The sequence below is a fragment of the Xyrauchen texanus genome, chromosome 49, assembly GCF_025860055.1.
Source record: "Xyrauchen texanus isolate HMW12.3.18 chromosome 49, RBS_HiC_50CHRs, whole genome shotgun sequence".
Taxonomy (NCBI): Eukaryota; Metazoa; Chordata; class Actinopteri; order Cypriniformes; family Catostomidae; genus Xyrauchen; species Xyrauchen texanus.
The window spans coordinates 17,152,095-17,177,159 of record NC_068324.1 but is presented as its reverse complement, the minus strand read 5'-3'; the positions used below and the strand labels follow the sequence as shown (position 1 = coordinate 17,177,159).

General features: G+C 38.9%; 1 protein-coding gene across 3 annotated transcripts in view; it reads left to right on the top strand.

Annotated features, from left to right (window-relative positions):
- Positions 1 to 25,065, top strand: part of LOC127640187 (S phase cyclin A-associated protein in the endoplasmic reticulum-like) — a 161,765-nt gene that overhangs the window by 124,570 nt on the left and 12,130 nt on the right. For all 3 annotated transcript variants that reach the window (XM_052122615.1, XM_052122614.1, XM_052122616.1), the window contains 3 exons: positions 11,075 to 11,230; positions 18,623 to 18,869; positions 22,854 to 23,003. In XM_052122615.1, the coding sequence (XP_051978575.1) occupies positions 11,075 to 11,230; positions 18,623 to 18,869; positions 22,854 to 23,003 (553 nt within the window). The remainder of the gene's footprint in view (positions 1 to 11,074; positions 11,231 to 18,622; positions 18,870 to 22,853; positions 23,004 to 25,065) is intronic.

The window sequence follows — 25,065 nt, the reverse complement described above, 5'->3', positions numbered from 1 at the left end:
TGGCCAATCAAGCACAGTAATACCATGGTCATTGAACCAGGTTTTGGTACTTTTGGCAGTGTGGGCAGGTGCCAAGTCCTGCTGGAAAATTAAGTCAGCATCTCCATAAAGCTTGTCTGCTGAAGGAAGCATGAAGTGCTCTAAAATGTCCCGGTAGACGGCTGCGTTGACTCTGGACTTAATAAAGCACAGTGGACCAACACCAGCCGATGACATGGCTCCCCAAACCAACACAGACTGTGGAAACTTCACACTGGACTTCAAGCATCTTGGATTGTGTGCCTCTCCATTCTTCCTCCAGACTCTGGGACCTTGGTTTCCAAATGAGATGCAAAATTTGCTCTCATCAGAAAAGAGGACTTTGGACCACTGAGCAACAGACCAGTTCTTTTTTCTTTAGCCCAGGTAAGACGTTTGACATTTGAAGCCCATGTCCAGGACCCGTCTGTGTGTGGTGGCTCTTGATGCAGTAACTCCAGCCTCAGTCCACTCCTTGTGAAGCTCCCCACACATTTGAATGGCCTTTTCCTGACAATCCTCTCCAGGCTACGGTCATCCCTGCTGCTTGTGCACCTTTTTCTTCCACACTTTTCCCTTCCACTTAACTTTCTATTAATGTGCTTTGATACAGCACTTTGAGAACATCCAACTTCTTTTGCAATTACCTTTTGAGGCTTTCCCTCCTTGTGGAGGGTGTCAATGATGGCTTTCTGCACAACTGTCAGGTCAGCAGTCTTCCCCATGATTGTGAATTCAACTGAACCAGACTGAGAGAACATTTAAAGGCTCAGGAACCCTTTGCAGGTGTTTAGCTGATTAGAGTGTGACACTTTGAGCCTACAGTACTGAACCTTTTCACAATATTCTAATTTTCTGAGATTCTGAATTTGGGGTTTTCATAAGCTGTAAGCCATAATCATCAAAATTATATCAAATAAAGGCTTGAAATATCTTACTTTGCTTGTAATGAGTCTATATAATATATTAGTTTCACCTTTTAAGTTGAATTACTGAAATTAATGAACTTTTTTACGATATTCAAATTTTTCGAGTTTCACCTGTATATGGACATGACCTTGATCATTTTTGCTGACCTCGATTTTGCCCATTGTGTTTATATGTGTGTTTGTTTACATAAGAATGAACGGCACCAACATTTTAGCCAGTCGCGCTGCTTCTGTCCTCTCCTCTACTGTTTTTTTTATCGGAGTGGGGGCTCAGTGAGCTCCTCCACACCAGAGTATGTGAGTGGAGTACAATTTCCCCTCCACGCTCAAAGCATTCTTTAATAACTCCGCTCCAGCTCCACTCCAGGTTGTCCATTTCCCGCTCTTCGCTCGCTCCGCGGTCCTGCATTAGAGAAACCCCGCTCCGTGTTCGCTCCCTGGCAAAATTAGCACCTAGCTACCTCTCCACTGTAAAGTTATTTCAGTATGCTTTTTAATATCACAACCTTCCATGCAGAAGGTGTATTAAATAAAAAATAAATACACAATACTAGAAGAAATGCTACACTGTGCTTTATTAGAACACTAGCATTAGCCCAAGGCTAAATTAAATCATTTTTATAGCTTACTTCTGAAACATATCGGCAGCATTCTCTGGGTTTAATCAATTAAATAAATAGCTAGATGCATATATATAATATATATATATATATATATATATATATATATATATATATATATATATGAATTACCAAACAAAATTTTATTTTTATAAATTACCAAAACAAAACATTAAATTAAATAAAATGAATTACCAAAAAAAAAAAACATTATTAGGCCTATGTATTATTGCCTATTATTTTCTATTATTGCACTTCTTTTAATTAACCTTGCCCTATAATTCTGTGAACAAAAAGAAAAAACATTTTCAGAATGTTCTACACTTTTTTCCTCTATTTGCATTTGCTGAGCTTCTTCATCTGCAAATGTGTAATGCATAAATTAGCCTATACGGCACTAAAATACATTTAGATTGCAATCGATTAAAGTCAAACTATGCAATATCAACATTCAGTTGGTGTTTTGCGTCGTTAAAAGTTCAATTCTATTTAATGCGGGACATAATGGCCTACAGTTAAGATTGTGATGCATTAGATTAGAATGTTGATATGATTATTCAAAATATTTAATAGGGGAGAGATATAGATCTATGTATTACTGACCTTTAGATTTTCTCTCCACATGTGAACGGATTATCATGTTTTTTGGATTTCACAACAATCATTTGATCGTGGCAATCACCTTCCCACTTGTGTTCTCCTTCGCCATCACATCAATCATTTTCACTATATGCCAGTTGACATAAGAATAAAGAGACGAGACACAAGCATGTAGTTAAGTCAAGCTTTACCGCAAACTTAACTCAATAATACGGAGCATGAAAACAGAAAGTGAAAGTAACTTTTGCGCTGGAGGTCTGCTAGATCTTTTTTTTTTATCACATTCTTTCTGGTTATATCAGAAATTCCATCTTTCCTTCATGCCAATAGTGTTTAACACTGCTTAAAACATGGTGAATTATTGCATTGAGGTCCGTTAACAGTTGTTTTGCCCGTGATAGAGCATTAGTGGAGCGCTCTTGGAGCGAGAGAAAACAATGACACTCCTCACTCCAGGCAAAATCATGCCGCTCCACTCCTCGCTCTGCTCACATACTCTGCTCCACACAGAGCACAGCGACAGGTGAAGATTACGTGTTACTCGAGGCTAATAGGTGTTTTAATACCTGGCTCAACATAAACGCTTGTCCGGACAAGTGGACGAATGTTTTAATTATTCCCTCATGTTTCACTTTAAAAATGCTGGGGATTCCCTCTATCTCGCGCACTCTTGTCTTCAGTCGTGGTGCAGCGTTCAGCTGCTTGTGAGTGCGAGCAGTGCGCATATCTACTGAACTTTAGATTTTACATACAGTGAGGAAAATAAGTATTTGAACACCCTGCTATTTTGCAAGTTCTCCCACTTGGAAATCATGGAGGGGTCTGAAATTGTCATCGTAGGTGCATGTCCACTGTGAGAGACATAATCTAAAAAAAAAATCCAGAAATCACAGTGTATGATTTTTTAACTATTTATTTGTATGATACAGCTGCAAATAAGTATTTGAACACCTGAGAAAATCAGTGTTAATATTTGGTACAGTAGCCTTTGTTTGCAATTAAACGTTTCCTGTAGTTTTTCACCAGGTTTGCACACACTGCAGGAGGGATTTTGGCCCACTCCTCCACACAGATCTTCTCTAGATCAGTCAGGTTTCTGGGCTGTCGCTGAGAAACACGGAGTTTGAGCTCCCTCCAAAGATTCTCTATTGGGTTTAGGTCTGGAGACTGGCTAGGCCACGCCAGAACCTTGATATGCTTCTTACAGAGCCACTCCTTGGTTATCCTGGCTGTGTGCTTCGGGTCATTGTCATGTTGGAAGACCCAGCCTCGACCCATCTTCAGTGCTCTAACTGAGGGAAGGAGGTTGTTCCCCAAAATCTCGCAATACATGGCCCAGTCATCCTCTCCTTAATACAGTGCAGTCAGCCCTGTCCCATGTGCAGAAAAACACCCCCAAAGCATGATGCTACCACCCCCATGCTTCACAGTAGGGATGGTGTTCTTGGGATGGTACTCATCATTCTTCTTCCTCCAAACACGATTAGTGGAATTATGACCAAAAAGTTCTATTTTGGTCTCATCTGACCACATGACTTTCTCCCATGAGTCCTCTGGATCATCCAAATGGTCATTGGCAAACTTAAGACGGGCCTTGACATGTGCTGGTTTAAGCAGGGGAACCTTCCGTGCCATGCATGATTTCAAACCATGACGTCTTAGTGTATTACCAACAGTAACCTTGGAAACGGTGGTCCCAGCTCTTTTCAGGTCATTGACCAGCTCCTCCCGTGTAGTTCTGGGCTGATTTCTCACCTTTCTTAGGATAATTGAGACCCCACGAGGTGAGATCTTGCATGGAGCCCCAGTCCGAGGGAGATTGACAGTCATGTTTAGCTTCTTCCATTTTCTAATGATTGCTCCAACAGTGGACCTTTTTTCACCAAGCTGCTTGGCAATTTCCCGTAGCCCTTTCCAGCCTTGTGGAGGTGTACAATTTTGTCTCTAGTGTCTTTGGACAGCTCTTTGGTCTTGGCCATGTTAGTAGTTGGATTCTTACTGATTGTATGGGGTGGACAGGTGTCTTTATGCAGCTAACGACCTCAAACAGGTGCATCTAATTTAGGATAATAAATGGAGTGGAGGTGGACATTTTAAAGGCAGACTAACAGGTCTTTGAGGGTCAGAATTCTAGCTGATAGACAGGTGTTCAAATACTTATTTGCAGCTGTATCATACAAATAAATAGTTAAAAAATCATACATTGTGATTTCTGGATTTTTTTTTTTAGATTATGTCTCTCACAGTGGACATGCACCTATGATGACAATTTCAGACCCCTCCATGATTTCTAAGTGGGAGAACTTGCAAAATAGCAGGGTGTTCAAATACTTATTTTCCTCACTGTATATAAATGGGTATAAATCTGTTAGTTGGACATGCAAATTGTGTTGTACCGCTTCTCTATCTATAAGCGAGCGATGTAATAAAACTGTTGCTCCTGTTAATAATCAACAAAGCTGTCTTCATCGCAAGCGCGCCGCATTGGTGAAATCTAATTTTGTCTCGTCACATCGTGGCACGCCCTCATAAAACAGCAAGAACAATTGCAAAAACGCTTTGTGTATTATTATCGTCTGTAGAGTGAAGAAAAATGCTAAAAACAGTCTCAACTTCCTAGAGCTCCATCTAATGTATGCATCCGAGGTATTTTCTCTGCCATGTGAATCAGTCCATTTTAATAAGTATATAACAATATACATTATAATAATATTAACACTATAACAATAATAAATTACACACAATGAAAACATTGTCTATCTTTAATATGCATATCTGTTTTGAATATACAACATGACAGCAAGGTTCTCTCAGCATTTTATCTGTTAACATTTTCCATGCATTGTGTCAAAATTAAACAGCCGTTTTTCATGCAACTGATGTAAGAACTGACTTGTAATCTTAGAGATAATGTAGCCAAAAATGAAAATTGGGTAACACTACATAAAGGTGCCATTTGTTAACGTTAATTACATCAGTTAACATGAACTAACAATGACACCACTTTTATATAATTTATTTATCTTGGTTAATGTTAATTCAAACATACAGTATATTAATACATTTTCATACAATAAAATAAAAACTTGTATAATTTAACATTAGTTCAACGCTATGAACTAGTAAGTCATTTTTATTTGTATAGTGCCTTTCACAACACAGCAGCTTTTAAGAAGATCTTTTGAAGTTCATCCTGGATTAACTGCAGAAGTTCACATAGATGCATTGTCCTTTGTTAGTTGGCTGATGAAGGCTTTTGTTGGCAATTAATTGATAGTCACATACATAGACTATCAATTCATGATTAATTGATAATTAATTGATAGTCAATGTATTCCATTCTAAGAGTGTAGTCCATCATTAGAACCATGAACAATTGTATTTTTTAGTAACTAACATTACTTAAGATTGATCAATTCTGTAAAATATTGTTCATTGTTAGTTTATGATAGTTAATGCATTATCTAATGGTAATGAACCTTATTTTAAAGTGTAAATTCTGTCATCAGTACTTGCCTTCATGTTGTTCCAAACCTGTCTGATGTTCTATATTCCGTGGAACTCAAAAGATGATGTTAGTGAGAATGTAAGTTTCAGTCAGAGGAAAGCACATTAATGTGAACAAGCCGGTATGCTGACTTTGTTTAAAAAAATTGGCAACGAAAAGTGGCAATTCAACTAACCCAAAAGCTCATCTAAAACAACCATCACATTCAGTTTTCCGAGCTGGGGACAAAAAAAATAGTTGGACATGGAGAGGGGCCTTTCCGACTTTTTTTACATTCCTATTTCAATGCCTGAATATTCTTAAGAATTAAAAGTTCGTTGCTTTTTGAAACGGTGTACTAGCATTATTATGCTATTATATTATCATTTTATCAGTGGTATAAAATGGTCTTAAAATGACAATAATTATCACAATTATTTCTGGGGCAATATATTGTCCAACAAAAGTAGTTATCGTGTCAGGCCTACACACATCATATACACATTGATGGACTGTTGTTTTACCAACCCCGAAAGTTTCCCTCACTACTCTGTAATCGTTGCAGGTTGCCAGCTTGAACAGTGCAATGACGATCTGCTTTCGGTTCGAAATCGGTGGTTGGTTCGTTGCATAAGAGCAGTTGCTTGCAGTCTTATGAAATGAGCAACTGCTCCATTTTGACATTGTCTTCTGATATTTCCTACTATTGCAATTATTTGTGAAATTAAAATGACTGTAAGCTGGCCAGTTTCACTTAATTGTCTTTATACTCTCTCCATTTTATAGAGATTAGGGGACATCTGGGATGCTTAAAATACACAGTGTGTGATTTATACAGAATTCTGTATGGAAAAGGCTCAATTTCAGATTTCTTTAGCAATAACCCAAAGTTTAATATATTACAATGTGTTTTTATTTTTTATGGATGTCGTCGTCATGCATTTTATCAGTAAAAGGCCAATTGGATGGAAACAAGCAGGAGATGGCAAATTTCAAAAACTTTTTTTAATGCATTCACTTTGTCGATCATAGAACAGCTCAAAAAGTGGATGGAAATTCGGTTACTGTAATGTAATTTGCTACATTTACACAACTAATGCATATTAAAATAACACAATTTAAAAAATGTAAAATTTTCCCACTCTGCTTATTTTTCCCATCAGCGAAGCAGAGTGAAATGTAAATGCATACACTAACCTAAATGTCCTTTCTTTGTTTACTGCTTAATGTTCTCAGTCTGTCACATTCTTCATTTGACCTTTTCCTTGACCTTTTCCACACAACTCCAGCTCTTCAGACTGCTCTCAATGAGGCAGAAAAACATGACATTTTCCTTAATAATATTTAAATAAGCGTTCACCCAACTATTGCAGGTTTCACACAAACCACAAGTATAGAGTGGCATGGGTGTTTTCTGCACTGTGTAATAAACAAGAATAACGCAAAGAGTCTTGGCAATAGATCCCCTGTGCAGGGAATGACCCCTTGGAGGGGATCCAGATTTTAGCCCAAAAATACTATTTGGGAAATGTGTTCAACAAACCTCTGTATTTTAATCTGGCATCACACCCTTGTACACTTAATCAGTCCTGGCTTTCTTTGCTTCGGTAAGTTGATGTTTGTTTCTGAGTATGCTTAGAAACAGCATCTCTACTGGTAACTCCTTTACACATATCCAAACTCTAAACCAAACGTGTTCTGTCTTCATCACCCAAAATTCTCTTCTGGTATTGACTTGAAGTTGAACTCCGCTTCAGAGTAGGGCAATGCAGAGGAGAGGGTTGGTATTTGGCTTTATCCTGCTCTGAAAAAAGGCAGACAAACCGGCCTGCAAAGAAACTCAGGCTTCCCACAATCCCTCAGTTTTCCCTCTCATGATTTGTTTGACACAAGCAGTCTCGAGCCCAGCATGGTGACCGTGGAGTGACCCTACAGACATGACTAGAACAGGCCAAGAAGTGACTGGGTCACCAAAAATAAAACTGGATGGAACAAATGAGGAAGAATAAATATGAGGATATGAAAATAAAATGGCAACTGGTAGAAACAAATCATCTGTTTAAAGACCTCATGAAATCAAAAGGGGAGTTTTGTGTTTTTTAGTCCATGTCAGTTAACTTTGAAGCATCTACTGTTCATGCGAGTATACTCCTAAAAGTTGAGGATGTGTAACTTTTGCACAGTCTTTCTCTATCAGGAAAACATACCAAATATATTGAGGACTCATCCTGACCTAGACTGACTCGTGTCAAATCATATGCTCTCTAGTATGAGAGTGTCCCTCTAATACCACCTGCAGCCGACAAGCAAGTAGGTTTATGTCTTTGATGTAACTAAAGCCTAGGAGTTATTTTTAAACAAAGGTATGAGCCCAAAAAAGTTCCAGGTTTCAATAGAAATACGCCAACACGGGACAGAAACATTGCTCATCAAGCCATTGCATGAATTCCTTAAAGATTACCTGGAAAAAAACATTGTGCTCACTTATTTTTAATTTTTTACACTTGACAGCAGGAGGAGACAGGAAATGTTTCGTGAAAATGGGGGGTGGTGGGTTGGTACTGAATACAAGCCAGATTCAAACCTACATTTCCCACATGAGCACCAAGGTGCACACTGCTTAGAGCATCTTGGTTAAATGCTATGGCACATCTCTGATAAAATGCCAAATTTCTCTCATTATCTGTCAGATGTAATCATTTAAACAGAAACTAAGTGATGGTGGTATGATTGTTTTTAGTTTTACATGCAAGTTGGAAGATAAACTCTGTCTGAACGAGCTGCATACAGATCCAATAGGCCCCTAGCTACCGTCCAATCGTGACTAATCACTTTGGATCTATTCTCCCGCAAGAATCGTCTGAGAGGCTGCACAATGGCGTGTGGAAAGCTGCTTTCAGCTCCGGCCAAGCCCAAGAGGAGGATAAAGCCATAACAAGGGGCTTTAGTTCAGGTGACGGCAGAACTATTGAGAAGAGGGGGAGGGCTAAATTGTAATTACCAGTATTGAGTGCAGCTGAGTTTGAGTGACAGATGTAACAAAAGGAGGTATGAGAGAGTTATAGAAAAAAAAAAAAGAGAGCGGACGAGATACAGACTTGGGGAGACTGGGGAAAAAGAGGGTGTGATCTGCAGATCCATGCACATGAGTCAGCTTATTGCCCCATCGGAGCAGACTTCACTGGGAGGTCCTGTGATTGACTGACAGGATTCTTGTGGCATTGCCTGAGGTAGTAGGGAGTGGAAGTGGACAGGCATACCTGAGCTATGAGGAAAGGGGTGGGGGGTGGAGTGGGTGCTTTACAGGTTTTTGGATCTTGCTGGCACATGGAGACGCATAGCCGTTTGCTAATACTGTAATTAGGTCTGATTTGTAGCCAGGAGGGTAGGGAACAAAATGGTCATGAGACCTTTCATTTGACCAGACAAATTAGAGATATGGATTTAATAGATAGGCTCAGACGAGAGCTCGGGTTTCATGTTGTTACTGGGTGTTCTGGATTGCAAAGGCTTTTGTGACACTATCTTTTTTCCAAAACCTAGTGAGCTGCCTACCTAGACTGCATTTAAAAAATATTAGGTACTTTTACTCATGTAAAATCATGAAACAATTTTGTAAAGGTGATGATGTGTAATGGAACAAAAATAGGGCATAGCACAGTGTTGCTCTTTTCCTCAGTGCTGTTTGGCATGTCAGGGCTGCCTACTGTTTTCGACTTGACTTCCTCTGTAACGCTTTAAACTAGATAAGTTTCACTAGAATTGAAATGGGTCACATTAGTTTTGAGGTCTGTGCGGTGCAATATCGAGGGAAGCCTGATTGTTGCACGCGTGCGACAGATCAGGGCAGATCATTAGCGTGAGCTGGTTCCGTTACACTTGCGCAAAAGCTTTAGTCAAGGCGCGAAAATATCGCAGTGCAGATGAGAAGCCTTTAGCTGAATGAGATTGTGACAAGGAGGAGGGTGGGGCCAGGCCATGAGTGCACACATCCGGCCCCCAATCTGGCTAATCAGCCAAGTAGAGGGATAAAGACGAGCCGGATGCGGCAGTTCAGAAGAGAGAGAGCCACTCACAGCTGCCATATGTGTGTTTATGATGTTTATGAAGTTTTCATAAAATATTACTTTGATGTTTCATCCGGTTCCTGCTGCCTCCTTGCCCGTCCTTTATACTGTTACAGAGAGATTATCATTAAATTTGCCTCGGCAGTCCTAAATAGGCTATCGCTTGGGTGGCCGGAGAACCATGGCATTGTTCTTTCTCTGCTGACCCAGTCTCAATAGACCTGCGACCACTTTTGGGTCACAACCCACCAGTTGAGAAACACTGTTTTAAGGCATCCCAATGTAAAGGCTGTAAGAAAAGATAACCTTATGTTGATTTCCAAGATACCTAGTTTTTTCCCTAATTCAAAGACCAGAAGAATACTTGACAAAAATGTGCAAATGCAAATTCTTGGTGACACATACAATCACAGAATGCATTGCAACAAGCTCAGTGGAAAAGTCAATCCAAGTTGGCTGATGAAGCGAGAGGAAGTCGGAGTGTAGACCCTCCAAAACTACAAAGTCTTTTCATTCTAATTAAAATATACTGTTTTGCCCATATTTATGTGTGCTTAGTATGTTTATGATTTATTTTTTTTATTCCCAATTTGGAATGACCAATTCCCAATGTGCTCTAAGTCCTCGTGGTGGTGTAGTGACTCAATCTGGGTGGCAAAGGACGAATCTCAGTTGCCTCAGCATGAGACCATCAATCCGTGCATGTTATCACATGGCTTGTTGAGCTGGTACCTCGGAGGCCCACGCTATTCTACGCGGCGTCCACGCAAAACTCACTACACACCCCACCAAGAGCGAGAACCACATTATAGTGACCACAAGGAGGTTACCCCATGTGACTCCACCCTCCCTAGCATCCAAGCCAATATGGTTGGTTAGGAGATCTGGCTGGAGTCACTCGGCACGCCCTGGATTCAAACTCACGACTCCAGGGGTGGTAGTCAGTGTCTTTACTCGCTGAGTTACCCAAGCCCCTGCTTACTAGAGTATTACCTTATTAGCTTAGTAACATGCTAATATCAGACTCAAACTATTGTAGTCAATTGTGAACCGACCTATGCGGAGTGCTGCTGTATTTGTGTTGCTGCCTATGAAGTTGAATTAGGATGGTGCCTTAGAAGACAGCTGTTCATGTAAACTGTAGAAAGCGAGAGAGCTCACTAGGTTTTTGAAAAGGGCTACAGTAGAATATGCCATTATCCTGGAGAGAATACCCCTCCTTCCCATTTTTTCAATAATCTAACTGAATTCTGCTCAATTAAACAGGAAAATAGCATGACTACTGCAGTGTGTACTGAAGTTATTATGTCATATTTTCTTCATGTGAGTTTTTTTTTTTTTTTTTTTCCTCAGCTATGTGGTGAACATGGGGTTGATCGACAAGCTGTATGGCTGTTTCCTGTATGTACAAGGACCAATTGATGAGAGTCCCAAGATGGCTGCATTTCTGGAGCAAGCCACAGCTTTTCTGCATGGGATGTCTAAGCTGTGTTTTGCTGTGACTGGCCGGTGAGTGATATCTTATGACCTTTAACACCTATATCCCGCCCATCTTCAACTTCTTCAACATATCCTCCAGTCTGCTTACAATAATGTATTATGGTATTGCCATGTTTTTTAGACATGTACCATGTTAATACCTTGACATTCATTTCAGTAAATCCCTTTAAACTGTCCATTTCAGTGAATTGATTGAAAAATTAACACACATTCATGGATACCATAATATTAGACCACTCATCCAGGTGTTTCAAGCCATCTACCCTACTTCTCGTTTTACTCTGCAATCTCTACAATTAGGCTTATAAATGAAATGGTCAACATTTCATATCCATTTATGTATTTATTTGCCATGTAGTCTTGTAATAAGCACAATAACAAGTTGGCAGACAGTAATTCATGAAATATATATTTCATGTCCGTTTATTAATTTATTTGTTAGGTAGCAAAATTTAGTCATAAAGGGGTTTATTTTGCCATAACGACCATCTATACATTATCCCTTACATTTCTTTCACAGTTTTGCTTATCAATTGTATTTATTTTAGAAAATAAGACGAAGACAATCATGAAGAATTAAACATTTGCATTGTACATACATTTTGAGGTATATTGTATGTTATTGTCAAAAGGCTGAAAAATATATTTTATATACATTTTATTTAGCTCTTTCACCCAATCCTAGTTCCCACTCTTCCAAACATCCCTCAACTTGCAGATACCCTTGTTCCTATCTAAATTAAAAGGTGAAGTTCACTGTACTTTTGTGTTGCTTAGATGTCTGCAGAGGTGCAGACCAAAGACAGCAGCCCCATCAATCACTAGCTCATTTCCCAATGTCTGAAGCAGGCCCTGCAGAGTCTGTGCTGATAGTCATCTAGTGGCCCCACAGTTCTGTCTCCCTGCACTGTAAACTCCTGCCTGTAGCCCACCCACGTGTGTGTGGCGGAGTGTGTTTGTGCCTGCACAACTGCTGACAGAGGCTAACAACATAGTCACAGCTTGTGATATCCCGCCCGTGACCTCTGACCCTCACTCGCAGGCAAGACTGATCATCACATAATGTTAATGATATCTTTGTACTTTAACATGAGTGTATTGCATTATAATGCATAATATAACATGGAATTGGGAGTTTAAATGCTATATATAATTGGTAAGTATTATGTATTATAACTGCTTTTATAATTGGTAATGAGAACATTCAGCTGTTAAAAACAGGTCGACATGGGATCTGCACACGCAGAACTCTGCAAATGCATTATTCAGAGGCACATAGAAAGTGTTACCTAAATATTTTCAACTGTGATATTGCTACTTCAATGATTCTAACTATTCAGACATTTTTATCTAAAGTCTGAAATGAATCCATTCATTCGCAAAATTTCAGATTACATGGACAAAACTGTCCATTGCGCTTGTATTTTGGAGTTTACTCATAGGTCAGAGCTCCTCCTACGAGAGTAAGGTGGCCAACAGTGTCCTGTTCCAGCTGCTGCATGCTATGACAACATCCAGCTGTTTAACGTCAGCATTGCTCCCAACCTCCTTTGGCTTGTGTCACTGAATATCTGTGAGAAACTTCAGTGCCAGTAGTTCTTCTCTTTAATAGTCCTGCTCAGCATAGTTCAACATCATATTCATCTATCCTAATCCAGCCTTCTATATCTCCATTCAGCCATTCTTCACTGCGTGGAGGGCCAGGATGTCGTCCCATGTCCGAGTAGTCTTGGACGTTTCCTACTGACTCTGCAATCTGGCAGTTGCTATGTTCTGGGTTTTGTTCTTAAAGCGGGGGCTTTGTGTTTTAATGTAAGTGTATAGTTATCAACAGCCAATCAGATCTTGTTGTTGAGGGTTCATGCTAAGCTAATGATGACAAATCAACTTATCTGACTGTACCACTTTCGGTCAGGGCACTGTCTGATTTGAGGGTTTACACAATTTCTGTATCAGACATGAGTGGCATATTGCAACACTTCAAAACAAATTGGCTCCCATTGCAATCAGCAAAGCTGTCTACACTGAAAACATCAGTGCTTCGCAGTGCGCCATGACTCAACGGATGCCTTTTTCTCATTTTGATGTGCTGCACAGCTACTCCAGCCACTTTATTTTCTACATATAAAAAGATTTTATTTGCAAAAATCATGAATTGATGGCTATTTTATTTTAATCTATATGTTTTAAGTAACTTCTGACCATTACATCAAAGCCAGCTCGTGATGTCTCTGGCCAACTAATTAAAGTGATCTGATGTTGTATATGCAGTTATATTATTATTATTATATATAAAATTGATTCATAATTCTAAAAAAGCCCATACAAAGTCCTTTTGTTTTTGCGCTCCTAATAAAGTAGGATATGATGTTATTCACCTATTTTACTGTTGTTGAAATCCTCAAGCTTACAGCTGATTAGTCCATTGTTGGTGAGCATTCTGAGATAACAGCCTCAAACTGTTGGTCGCTTCCAATGTAGACATGGTGTTAAGGACTTTTGGAACCTCCCTTAATGTATTTGCTTTTGCCTTTATGGGGCAGGACAGTGTACAGTGTAAAGAAATGAGAATGGGATCGGAAATGGTGCAAGTCAGATTCAAACCTGCATTCTTTTGAGAGCACTATATGTCATTCCTCGAGCATTTAAGCCAACATGGTTTTAAGGCTAAGGTATACTTTGTTTTTCCGTGTGCCATCATGTCTCGCACACAGTCAAGTACTCTAGCCATGTTACAAGAGTGCTCTGCTATGTTGCTCGGAACTGCACCCAAGACTTTCACCAAATGTTGCACTATTTTCTATGGTTGAGTGGCAATAAAGTGATTTGATTTGATTTGATCTAGCCTTTTAAAGGATACTCTTTTGACTGTGAGCACATACAGTCTCACAGACGACGTGCTGATGTTGTAATTTGAGTCACAAGAACTGTAGTATACTTTGGCCTTTAGGCACCTTAACCAATGTAGAAACCTGTTTTTTTTTTTATTATTATTTATTGAATCATTAAGTTGCTTTTCCTCATGGATAATCAAAGTTCCAAGTACATTCCTTCTTGTCCTCCAAACCAAGTAGGCACCAACAGTATTACCACAGGTTTAGCTGTAAGCATGGATTAATCAGACAATGCTGATTTGGGATCAGTGGGCAGACTCAAATTGCCTCTGTCAGGCCTTTCACTTTCATCCCACTCTGCTTTCTCCTGTTTCAGGGTCAGGAGATGTGAAGTACGTCATGCACATTCACTCTGTGAGAACCAAGTCTTTATTCCTTTACGTTGACACTGATCACAACTGTCGGTGGATATTGCCCTTCTACTCTGAACTGAGATCAGTTCGGAGGAATTTCTTATGCCTGTTAATGTTAAATGTGGACTTGAAGAGCAGGGCCAGGATCAGTCTCCTACCCAGATGCTGATTCCGGCTAGCAGACCTCTCATACTTGCTGTGGTCACACTGGTGAGGCTGAGGTTACCTCCCTAACATTCTGACACTCCTTTCCCCACTCACCTTACCAAAAGGTCCAGTGCACTTGGTGTAGTGTTCACGGATGTATCCTCCCCTGCAATGTGACACCCTGTAGAACCTGCCCCTTTCGTGCTGGTTAGAGATCAGCAGTTGATACTCAAATCCAGATCCTTGCTGTTGCAGCCAAAATAGAAGATCTTGTCTCAGATCAGCCTTAAGGGGTGCTTTCGCTCAGACTGTTGAATGTACCACAGGGGGTAAGAAGTTACCAATCCTGCTAATCTGCAGGGTGTTGTCCTGACTAAGACTCAAACACAGTGCTGTAAATCTGGTAAGATTGGTCTTAATTAAATGTTTTGGAACACAAGCGGCCCGAGAGCGAGATGAGTTTGCATAGTTGTGGAGCCAGTGCTATTGGTTGACAGATGGTTGTCTGAGTTCCAAGACTGTGTTCCCTGCACTCTGGCTCAGCCATTGCACATTACACTCTAGTATTGTTATTGGTGTGTGTGATGTTTGGATGGTCAGCTTTGTTGCTTAGAGCCTGAACTTCCACAAAATCCACAAGATTCTCGATTAGTCAGTGCTTTATCACATTACAGACACTGTCCTTCTCTTTGCATTCTGTTAAAATATTTATTGTCTCTGTAGACATTTATGCTATATATCTGTCATCAAATGCTATCCATCTTTCTCTATATGCTATACATTCATTCTATTTATCTGTCCACCTCATTCAGTCCATCTCCCTATAGATTCTATGCTCATAGAATACTCATTCTGTACATCACATTCTGTTTTCCACTTCATATGATCTATACAATTATTTTATACATTTCCCCTCCACAATATATCCATCTTTCTGTATATTCTATACTTTCTTTTTACACATCCATCCATATAAATTCTCAACATTTGTTCTGTCTAGTGACCACATTGTAAGCATCTCCCAGTACATTCACTCTATACATATGCCATTCACATTCTCTCCATCTTTCTGTACATTTTATACATTCATTTTATACACCTATCCATCTCTATGTATTCTATACATTCATTCTATGCATCTGTCCATCATATTCTGTCATCTCTCTATATACTGTATGTGCTATACATTAATTTTATACACCTATCCGTCTCTATGCATTCTATACATTCATTCTATGCATCTGTCCATCACATTTGGTGTGTGTGTGTGTGTGTGTGCTATACATTAATTTTATACACCTATCCATCTGTATGTATTCTATACATTCATTCTATGCATATGTCCATCATATTCTGTCATCTCTCTATATACTGTATGTGCTATACATTAATTTTATACACCTATCCGTCTCTATGCATTCTATACATTCATTCTATGCATCTGTCCATCACATTTTGTCCATCTCTCTATATACTGTATGTGCTATACATTAATTTTATACACCTATCCATCTCTATGTATTCTATACATTCATTCTATGCATCTGTCCATCATATTCTGTCATCTCTCTATATACTGTATGTGCTATACATTAATTTTATACACCTATCCGTCTCTATGCATTCTATACATTCATTCTATGCATCTGTCCATCACATTTTGTCCATCTCTCTATATACTGTATGTGCTATACATTAATTTTACACACCTATCCCTCGCTATGCATTCTATACATTAATTATATCAATACATCACATTCTGTCCATCTCTGTATATGTGATATACATTCATTATGCACCTATCCATCTCTATGTATTCTATAAATTAATTCTATACATCTGTCCATCTCTCTACACATTTTGCACATCTGTCCATCATATACTGTCTATTGTTCTATGCATTCATTCTATACATCTCATGTTTTCCCCTTGTTTTATTTCTCCTCCTTTTGATCTCTTTTTCCTCACTCCTCTCTCTCTCTCTCACACCCTTTCTCTCTTTGTCTCTCTCTCTCTCACCCTTTCTCTCTTTGTCTCTCTCTCGCTCACCCGTTCTCTCTTTGTCTCTCTCTCTGTCTTTCTGAACTCCAGTCCCTGATCCCAGGCTCAGAAGTGTAAATTCTCTCCTATCTCTCCTCATATATCTGGCTGCAGTGACCCTCACTGTGTCTTAGTGTTCATTCCAGGCTCAGGAAGGACTGAATGTTACCAGTTAAGTCTATCTGCTCAAACCGCAAGCTTCATAAACGGTGCCTGCCATCATTATTTATATCAGAACAGACTCTGGTCTCTGGTCTAGCTAGTAAATCTAGAAGTTGCCAGGCCCAGACGTCCCACACTCCCTACATCCTGGGTCTTTGGTCTGTGTGGCTACAGCAAGCAACCAGAATCCCTCCGGTTCTGATGCTTTCAGACACATGTTAGGCCCCACTCCCTGTGATGGGGGCCTCTTAAAAGAAATGGGGCTTAACTAGAAATGAAATGGTTTATGCTAATCTGATCTCACAGCCTGTCCAAGCAAGTGTTAAGCTGGTCTGCTTGGTCTCCCAGTCTGACTATATGAAAACTGCCCAAAACCCATTTAAAACCAGCAAACAGTCCAGGTGCCAGTTGCATAAATATAGCCAGTAAATTAAGTCTATGTCTAACAATTAGTTATTAGTTAAAGACGCCAGAGAAAGCCTGTTGCGTAAAACAAGCTCACAGCTCTCTTTAGTAAGGCAGTCTAATTTGAATTGTGGGAAAATACACTGAACGACTGTGGCTTGAACACAGTACAGTCGTAAACCCCGGGTTAACGTTCTTATTTGATATTTGCGGTGTCAATAATAATCATTGGACGAACGGAGGCTTGACTGATTGGTTATCTGGTGCTAAACAACTTTCTGAAACATTCTAACTCTGCATCGTTTCACACTGTATACCTTTGGCACCTCAATACAGGTTAACCCCACAACTAACCCCTTTTCAAAATTACATGTGACACACAGGGTTAAAAGAACGAAGATACCCTGGGGTTAAGTACTGTGTGAAAAGCCCTATCGAATGTAAAAAAAAAAAAAGTTTATGCAGTTACATTTTGGTCATAAAATCTAAGTTTTTAATGAAACTGACTTAAAAATTGTTGCATGCAACCGGCAACAGGCTGGAAGACCCGCTAAGACCAGCAAACCAGTTTTTTTTCAACAGGGCTCCAGCCTCTTCGTCTTGTGCTTTGTGTCACAAAGAACAGCTCTATGCATTTCTGATTTTGTTTGAAAGGCAAGTGATTCAAATTGAAAGGTGAATAAACACGGGGAACCTTATTTCGTTGGCCTGAGGAACACCTATGGCCTATCTATAGATAACCGTGTATATGACCCTGATTTGTTTTTCATTCCTGGAATGTCAGTCACTGCTCAATGGTTATTACCTGTTGGACTAAGTGCTCTTGCGTCCTGTGTCATGTGTGATCCATCTTATTTGTTTGTTTTGTGTAAGAATATACTGTATATCTGCATGTCTTTTGCTCTATAGCTCTTAATGTTTGACCTTGTTGATGGTATGTTTGGAATTTGGAAAAAGCAGAGTGTATGTTGTCCACAGCATATTTTCTGGAATGCATGGAAAACTGGATAATCTGCTTAATTTGTTAAAATGTGCAGTATACAATACATCCATGTTATATCCCACAAATAAATCCCATGTTGCATACTGTGTGTTATTTTCCACAATGCAATGTGCATGACTTGAATTGCCATTTCCAGTATGAGAAATATTAACTGTCATCTCCTTTTTGTTTTTACTAACAGTGTATTAAGGTCTTGTGACAACAATATAGCATACTACTGTTTGAATCAATGATTGTTGCATTCTGTTTTACATACTATTAAAAAAAAAACAAGTTAGTGTACAGTATATACTACACAGTATTTAGTAAGCCATACACTAGTATTCCATTCTGCTTCATTCTGATCAATTTTAATTCATACTATACAGTTCTCTTCCCCTCCAATTCTCTTTTACAGTTCTCTGAGTGTCTTCGATAACAAACGTCAGGACCCCACCGGTTGGACAGCACTTCTGCAGAGCACAGACCTGGTGGGTGTTCTCCACATGCTGTACTGCATCCTGCTCCACAATGCCCTCCCTGATTCTCTCTCTTCTGGCCCCGTGGGCCCCCAGGAACCTTACAGTGCCTCCGTCATCCAGGTGGCCCTGCAAGGGCTGCGCTTCCTCAACACCATTGCCTTGTTGGACCTCTCAGCCTTCCAGGTATTGATTTCCAGTTTGCCACATGAATGTTACAGAGGTTTCATAAGGTATTTGGTTGAAGAGTTTTAAAAATTGAAAACTCTTTTTTTTGTACTCACTCATGGGTCCTTTCAGACACATATGACTTAATTGCAACACTTATTTTAACTAATATCATACATTGCCAGTTGTCTATCCCTGTCGACAGTCCAGCAGCTTTCAAAACTTGCATGTTTCTCTACCAAACTGAGCAGTTTTTCACACTAAGGATAAAGAATCTAGTTCAAGTGGGGTTTTTTTACAGTCCAGAAGACTTCTGAAAAGTATTGCAATGGTCTAGGGAGCTACTCCTCATGTGATTGATTGACCTTATTGCTCTGGTCCGGTTTACATTCAATGATATCTTGCCTTTTTGATTCCTAGTTCTTGTGTTTGACGTAATCGACCATCTCTTTTTGTGGTATGCTGCTCATCATGTTAGAGTTGTTAAAGTCTCTACAGCCAACTTGTCTGCTTAAAGTAATGCTACACAGCATGCTTTCTCTTTAGTAAGACAAGAAAAATCAGCAGTCAGACCACATACAGGGCTGGGCGATGCGTTGAAAATTAACAATATATTTGTGACTTGAAAGTATTAGAGCAATAAGACATTTAAGTAGCCCTACTACAGATATGTTGGCCACATCCTTCGGACAGACATTCTAAACAACATAACAATAAAAATTCATGTTTGCTTGCCGTCATAACGTAAAGTCATAATCCTCAAAGCTGATGGTCCAACATTGGTTTCCTCCAAATGCCTTCAGAGCCACTGGGAAGATATCATTGTTTCGTCACAGAACAAAGTTGACCCGGTGGATGTAAACACAGCTGACCTCTGATCTTTGGCAAGTTACGTTGAAAGCTCTGGGTGAATAATGCAGACAGAGAGTGGCGTAGTGTGCATGGGCTCCGGTCGTACTTCACTGGGCATAATACAGAGAAAAGAACGGTATCAGGAGGCTAAATCATTATGTAAACACTTAGGCGTGAACGAGGAGGACAGAAACTCAATTAATTACTTCATTGTGCTGATGTAGATACTGTGTATACTATCTCTCCTACTATGTTTCTCTCCCCAGCTCTTGATAACAGCTGGAATTAGTATAATGTGTATTTTGAATTGTTTTGTATTTCACCTTTTAGCTTACATTAGCTAAAAAAAAGTCTAAAATGTGAATCTCTTTTTTTTTTTTTTTTTTTTTTTTTTTTTTGGAAGAGAACATTTTAAATGTGTATATCTGCTGAAAGGTCATGTTGTCAACTTTTTGGAGTGCATATTAACTTCATACAAGCTAACAAAAATGCATTTAAATACAAAACCTTTATTCCAAGGCTGATTTTTGATCAAATTGGAGATTCTAACAGCCCTCTTTGACAAAGCATGCTGTTTTGTCTCATTATAACATGGTAGTCCCATTAAGCTGGTGTCAAGTTACCAAGCTGGATGTGTATTACCAAACTGGATGCCTTAAATTGACCAGATCTGGTTGCTTGGAAGCAAGATTGTGGGAAAATCAAAGTTATACAGTAAAATATACAAATATGTTCCATTGTAGTTTGAATGACCCATTCAAAGGGGTTTTAAAACAAACATCTTTAAGATTGGACTTTAGAGTTTACATTTATTTTAGCAAAGAAGTCAAATATATTTTTAAACTTAACACCTCATTATAATTTATTTACATTTCCCAAGATCAAGGTAATTGAAGCAAACTGTCAGAAATAAGCCAGAGCTTAAAGCAATATACATTTTATATATATATATATATATATATATACATACATACACACACACACACACACAGCGGACAGTCAGGACTGCTGAGAGGATTATTGGTGTGTTCATCACTGTGTTCAGGACTTCCCCATAGTGCAATACTGTAAATAGATATCTCAAATACATATGTAAATTCACTCATATTTAATTCAGTAACTGTACATACCCCTATTATTTGGTATATGTCTGTTTATACTCTTACTTTGTTTTATATTCTGTATCTTACTGTAATGTTCTGTGTGCACTTGTTTCTCTTATCACCCAAAAATTCCTTGTATACGTGAGAACACTTGGCAATTAAGCTCATTCTGATATAGATATATATATGCAGAGACTTTCAGGTATTGTTGGTTGTGGTTGTTTAGACTCTCCATCGCTAACACGCTCCCACCCAGCAGAAAATGTCAGTAGTTTGAGTGCTGACCCTGAGGCGCTCAGTCATGTTGACATGTTTAATAAATACTGTCTGTGGACCAGCAGATAGCATCTCCTTAGTTATGGGAATTGGGGGGTCCTGTGGTGGGACTACTGATTCCAGAGCCAGTTCAACCTTCACGAATGCTCCACAAGTTTCACCACCTTCACTTGCGCCATGTCTCCAGCTGATCTGCTGAAAATTGAGCTTGTGTTGCTTGCTGCACATAACCATTTTTGATTCTGAACAATGTCATGTGTATAATAGGGGGATGTTTGATACTAATACTGCGCAATCAGAGCTCAACAGTAAGGATTTTTTTCTGCTGGCCCGGTCAAAACAAAAACGACAATATACAAAGTTACAAATACAACACTGTGAGAACGCGCAAAATGATTGACAGATGAAAAGCATCACCAGTTGGACAGCCCCTCTGCTGTTTCCTGTTTACAAAGTGTACAGCTGTCACAGAGACCAGTGAGAGATCTCAGGACACTTATTTCATGAATATCTTTAATGTTTAGGAATTTATTTGCATGCTTTTCCATGAATAAATCATTTTATTAATTGAATCTAATTTAACTTGCATCGTCACCCAAAAATGTATATGGACGTCTCCAGGTGGCATTTTGTAAGCCATTTAAAAGCAAATACATTAAATATCTAGATATACATATATCATATAAAAGAATGTCTCATATTTAGCTATATTGCCCAGCTCTCACACTAATTGTTAATTGTTTAATACTATTTGACATTTTATACAAGTAATAAACCAATCAAGGCTCTGTGTTCTGTTTTGCGTTTTACCTACCAACATCACTTAAGCACAGTAAAATCACTGTATGCTGTAAAATTTCAAAATTATCTATGCATGTCACTGAGACCACGTAAAGAAATATTATTTTAGGCCATGCCCACATTCATATATTTGCATTCGAAAAGTGCATCAATTTCACTGTTTATGACTCAACCACACTGGAACGGCACTGAAAATGAAGACTTTCGAAAACGCACTCCATAAACGCACACTTTGTGAAACGTTGCTATGAAACTGAAAACAGAGTTGTGGTGGATGTGTGGATGTTTCTTTAGTTCCTGACAGAACACTGAATGTCTATCCATGCATACTCAAGAAAACTTAAGGTAGATTTTAAGAGCCTCAAAGCCTATCCCATATGATGGGAGCCATTGACAGTCTTCAGAGTTCTTGTAGAAACTAAGAGTAAGATTCTCTGACAACTGAAAGGTTGCATTGAAGTCGTCCAGTGTGTTCGGGTTGAGAAACCTGAAAGGCCAGAGTATACTTTGGATGTCCGTGTTGGTGATTGCTCCACACACATTATGCTTGAGGCAAATTTCATTCCATGCTGACTGTCCACATGCATGAGCATCGTCAGCGACTGCCTTTGACTTTAGCAAGAGTATCGTAATGTAGTCATAGAGTCCATGCGTTGAATGCTTTTGTATTAGTTTGTGGTCACACACATACACACAAAAAAAAAAAAAAAGAGTATACTTTGAAAGGCAACGTGGTCGACCATCCGCAATCCTACCCTGAACCCACAAAAACAAAGTATACTTGGGCTGTTATTGTTACCTCAATAATTCTTTTCATTTTTGCAGTGATAAATGCGTGCTTTCGTGGCTTATTGCATCCCTGTAATGTCCAGAAATACATCAACGTATGCACTCGATGATATTCCCAGACCCTTTCTCTGGACAGGTTTTGATCTAAGATAATAACCTCTACTGTATATGTTTTGTCCAGACTGTTCTTGGAGCGGAGGGGCTATCTCTGGCCTTCAGACACATTGTGAGCTCTCTGCTGTGGTACTGCTCTCAACATAGCTCTGAGGAGCTACTCCATGAGCTCATCATATGTGTGGGATACTTCACTGTCAACCATCCAGACAATCAGGTGCGATTTACCTTCTTTATTGCTCTTATGTCATATACACACACATCAACACATATTTGTCTTATGAATATGCAAAAATGCATCATGATTATGTAATTATCCATTTTAAATGGGGGCGGCTGTGGCTCATGTGTTAGAGCAGGTTGGCCACTAATCATAGGGTTGGCGGTTCAATTCCCATCCCACATGACTCCACATGCTGAAGTGTACTTGGGCAAGACATAGAACCCCAAGTTGCTCCCAATGGCAGGCTAGTGCCTTGCCTGGCAGCTCTGCCTCCAATGGTGCGTGAATGGGTGAATTAGGTGCAGTGTAAAGCGCTTTGAAAATTGTTAAGGTTAAAAAAGCTCTATATAAGTGTAGACCATTTACCATAAATGTGTCACAGAATTTGTACCTATGTACAAGTTCCAGAGAGTGAAAACATATGTACATGTGATTTTTTTATTTTCCCCGCTTTTTTATTTTTAATAAATTTGCAAAGATTTCAAACAAACTTCTTTCACATTGTCATTATGGGGTATTGTTTGTAGAATTTTGAGGAAAATAATCCATTTTGGAATAAGGCTGTAATGTGGAAAAAGTGAAGCGCTGTAAATACTTTCCGGATGCACTGCACATCAGTGAAAAGTTTGGACAAACTGGACTGATCTCGATGACGCTTTTATCTACAGGCTTATGATGAATGCTTGAAATTCGTTTTGTAGACAAAATATAAATTGTGAATTTCTTTAGTAGTGCTTCATACAATATTTCAGGCTTTTTTTTAAGAATTGCAAAAGGATAAGTTTCCCTTCATCATAGAGGTGAGTATACGGTTTGGTCATCATTTGTTCAAGAGCAGGTGTACTTTTCTCCTTACAAACAACCGACACAATAGCAACAAAAGGAGCCTGTTGAATAATGCAGTGACTTTGCCACCTCTGTTGGCTCTCCTCTATGTCATCTTCTGCCTCTGAGGAAAAGCCATTGTTATCCACGGCCTGGCAGTTGGCCTTTGTTCAGGCCAGGTGGAGGGGGAAGGGGGCCCATCGAACCTGGGGGTACAGATCACAGATCAGCCTGGCATGAAAAAGTGGAAGTCTGATATTCATTGCATGCTCTGTTTACCTGGAACCCGTCGACTATATTGCAGGTGTGACTATGACACACTTGATCAGATTTTAGTTATGCATGCCTCACGCAGGGTCCATAATATCTTTAGCTTAGGATTTGCTTAATTTTTTTTACACCTACCATTATGACTTACACAAGTGGGCTGCACACGCATAGTTCACGCAAACCCTGCTTTGAATGAAATTGCGTTGTGGCGAATGGACAACCGAAGCATTCTTCAGCTTTAGGTGGCCTTCACAGCTTTTGACATCAGAGTCCATTTTATGTCAGAGTTTGGTTTGTTTAAGTGAAAAGTCTTTTGAACTCCATTGCACAAGTAAACTGCACCCAAGACAGCTTGAAAAGGTGGTCTGTGCCACAGTTCATGTGAACTTTGGCTCAGTTTGCAGTTGGCATGAAAGCAGTCCAGCCTAAATGTGCAAAAATGAATCTCTATTGTCCCCTGCTGAGAGAGAAAAAACCTGTTTGTTTTTTTTTTGATGGTAGAATAGAACATTTGTTCAGATCAAGCAAATGAACCAATTGTGAAATAGGGTTATTAAATGTTTGGAAATTTTTTCTACTTTTCAATTTGTATAATACATTTAGTTGTCATTTTATGACTGTTAGATTTAGGGTTATTTTTTATTGTTTTCTAGTTGCAGTTTAGTTTTAGTTTGTGTATTTACACACACAAGATAATACTTTAGCCAAATTTTAAGATTTTGAATTGTGTAATATTTAACAAAATTAAGTTAATAAAACTTTAATATATATATATATATATATATATATATATATATATATATATATATATATATATATATATATATATATATATATATATATATATTTTTATTTTTTCAAGATTACATCACTTAATTTTGTTTTTATGAAATTGAATATTGAAAAATAATAAATCTTAAAATGTCTTTTTTGGAGTAAATATGATTAATAACACTGTTAC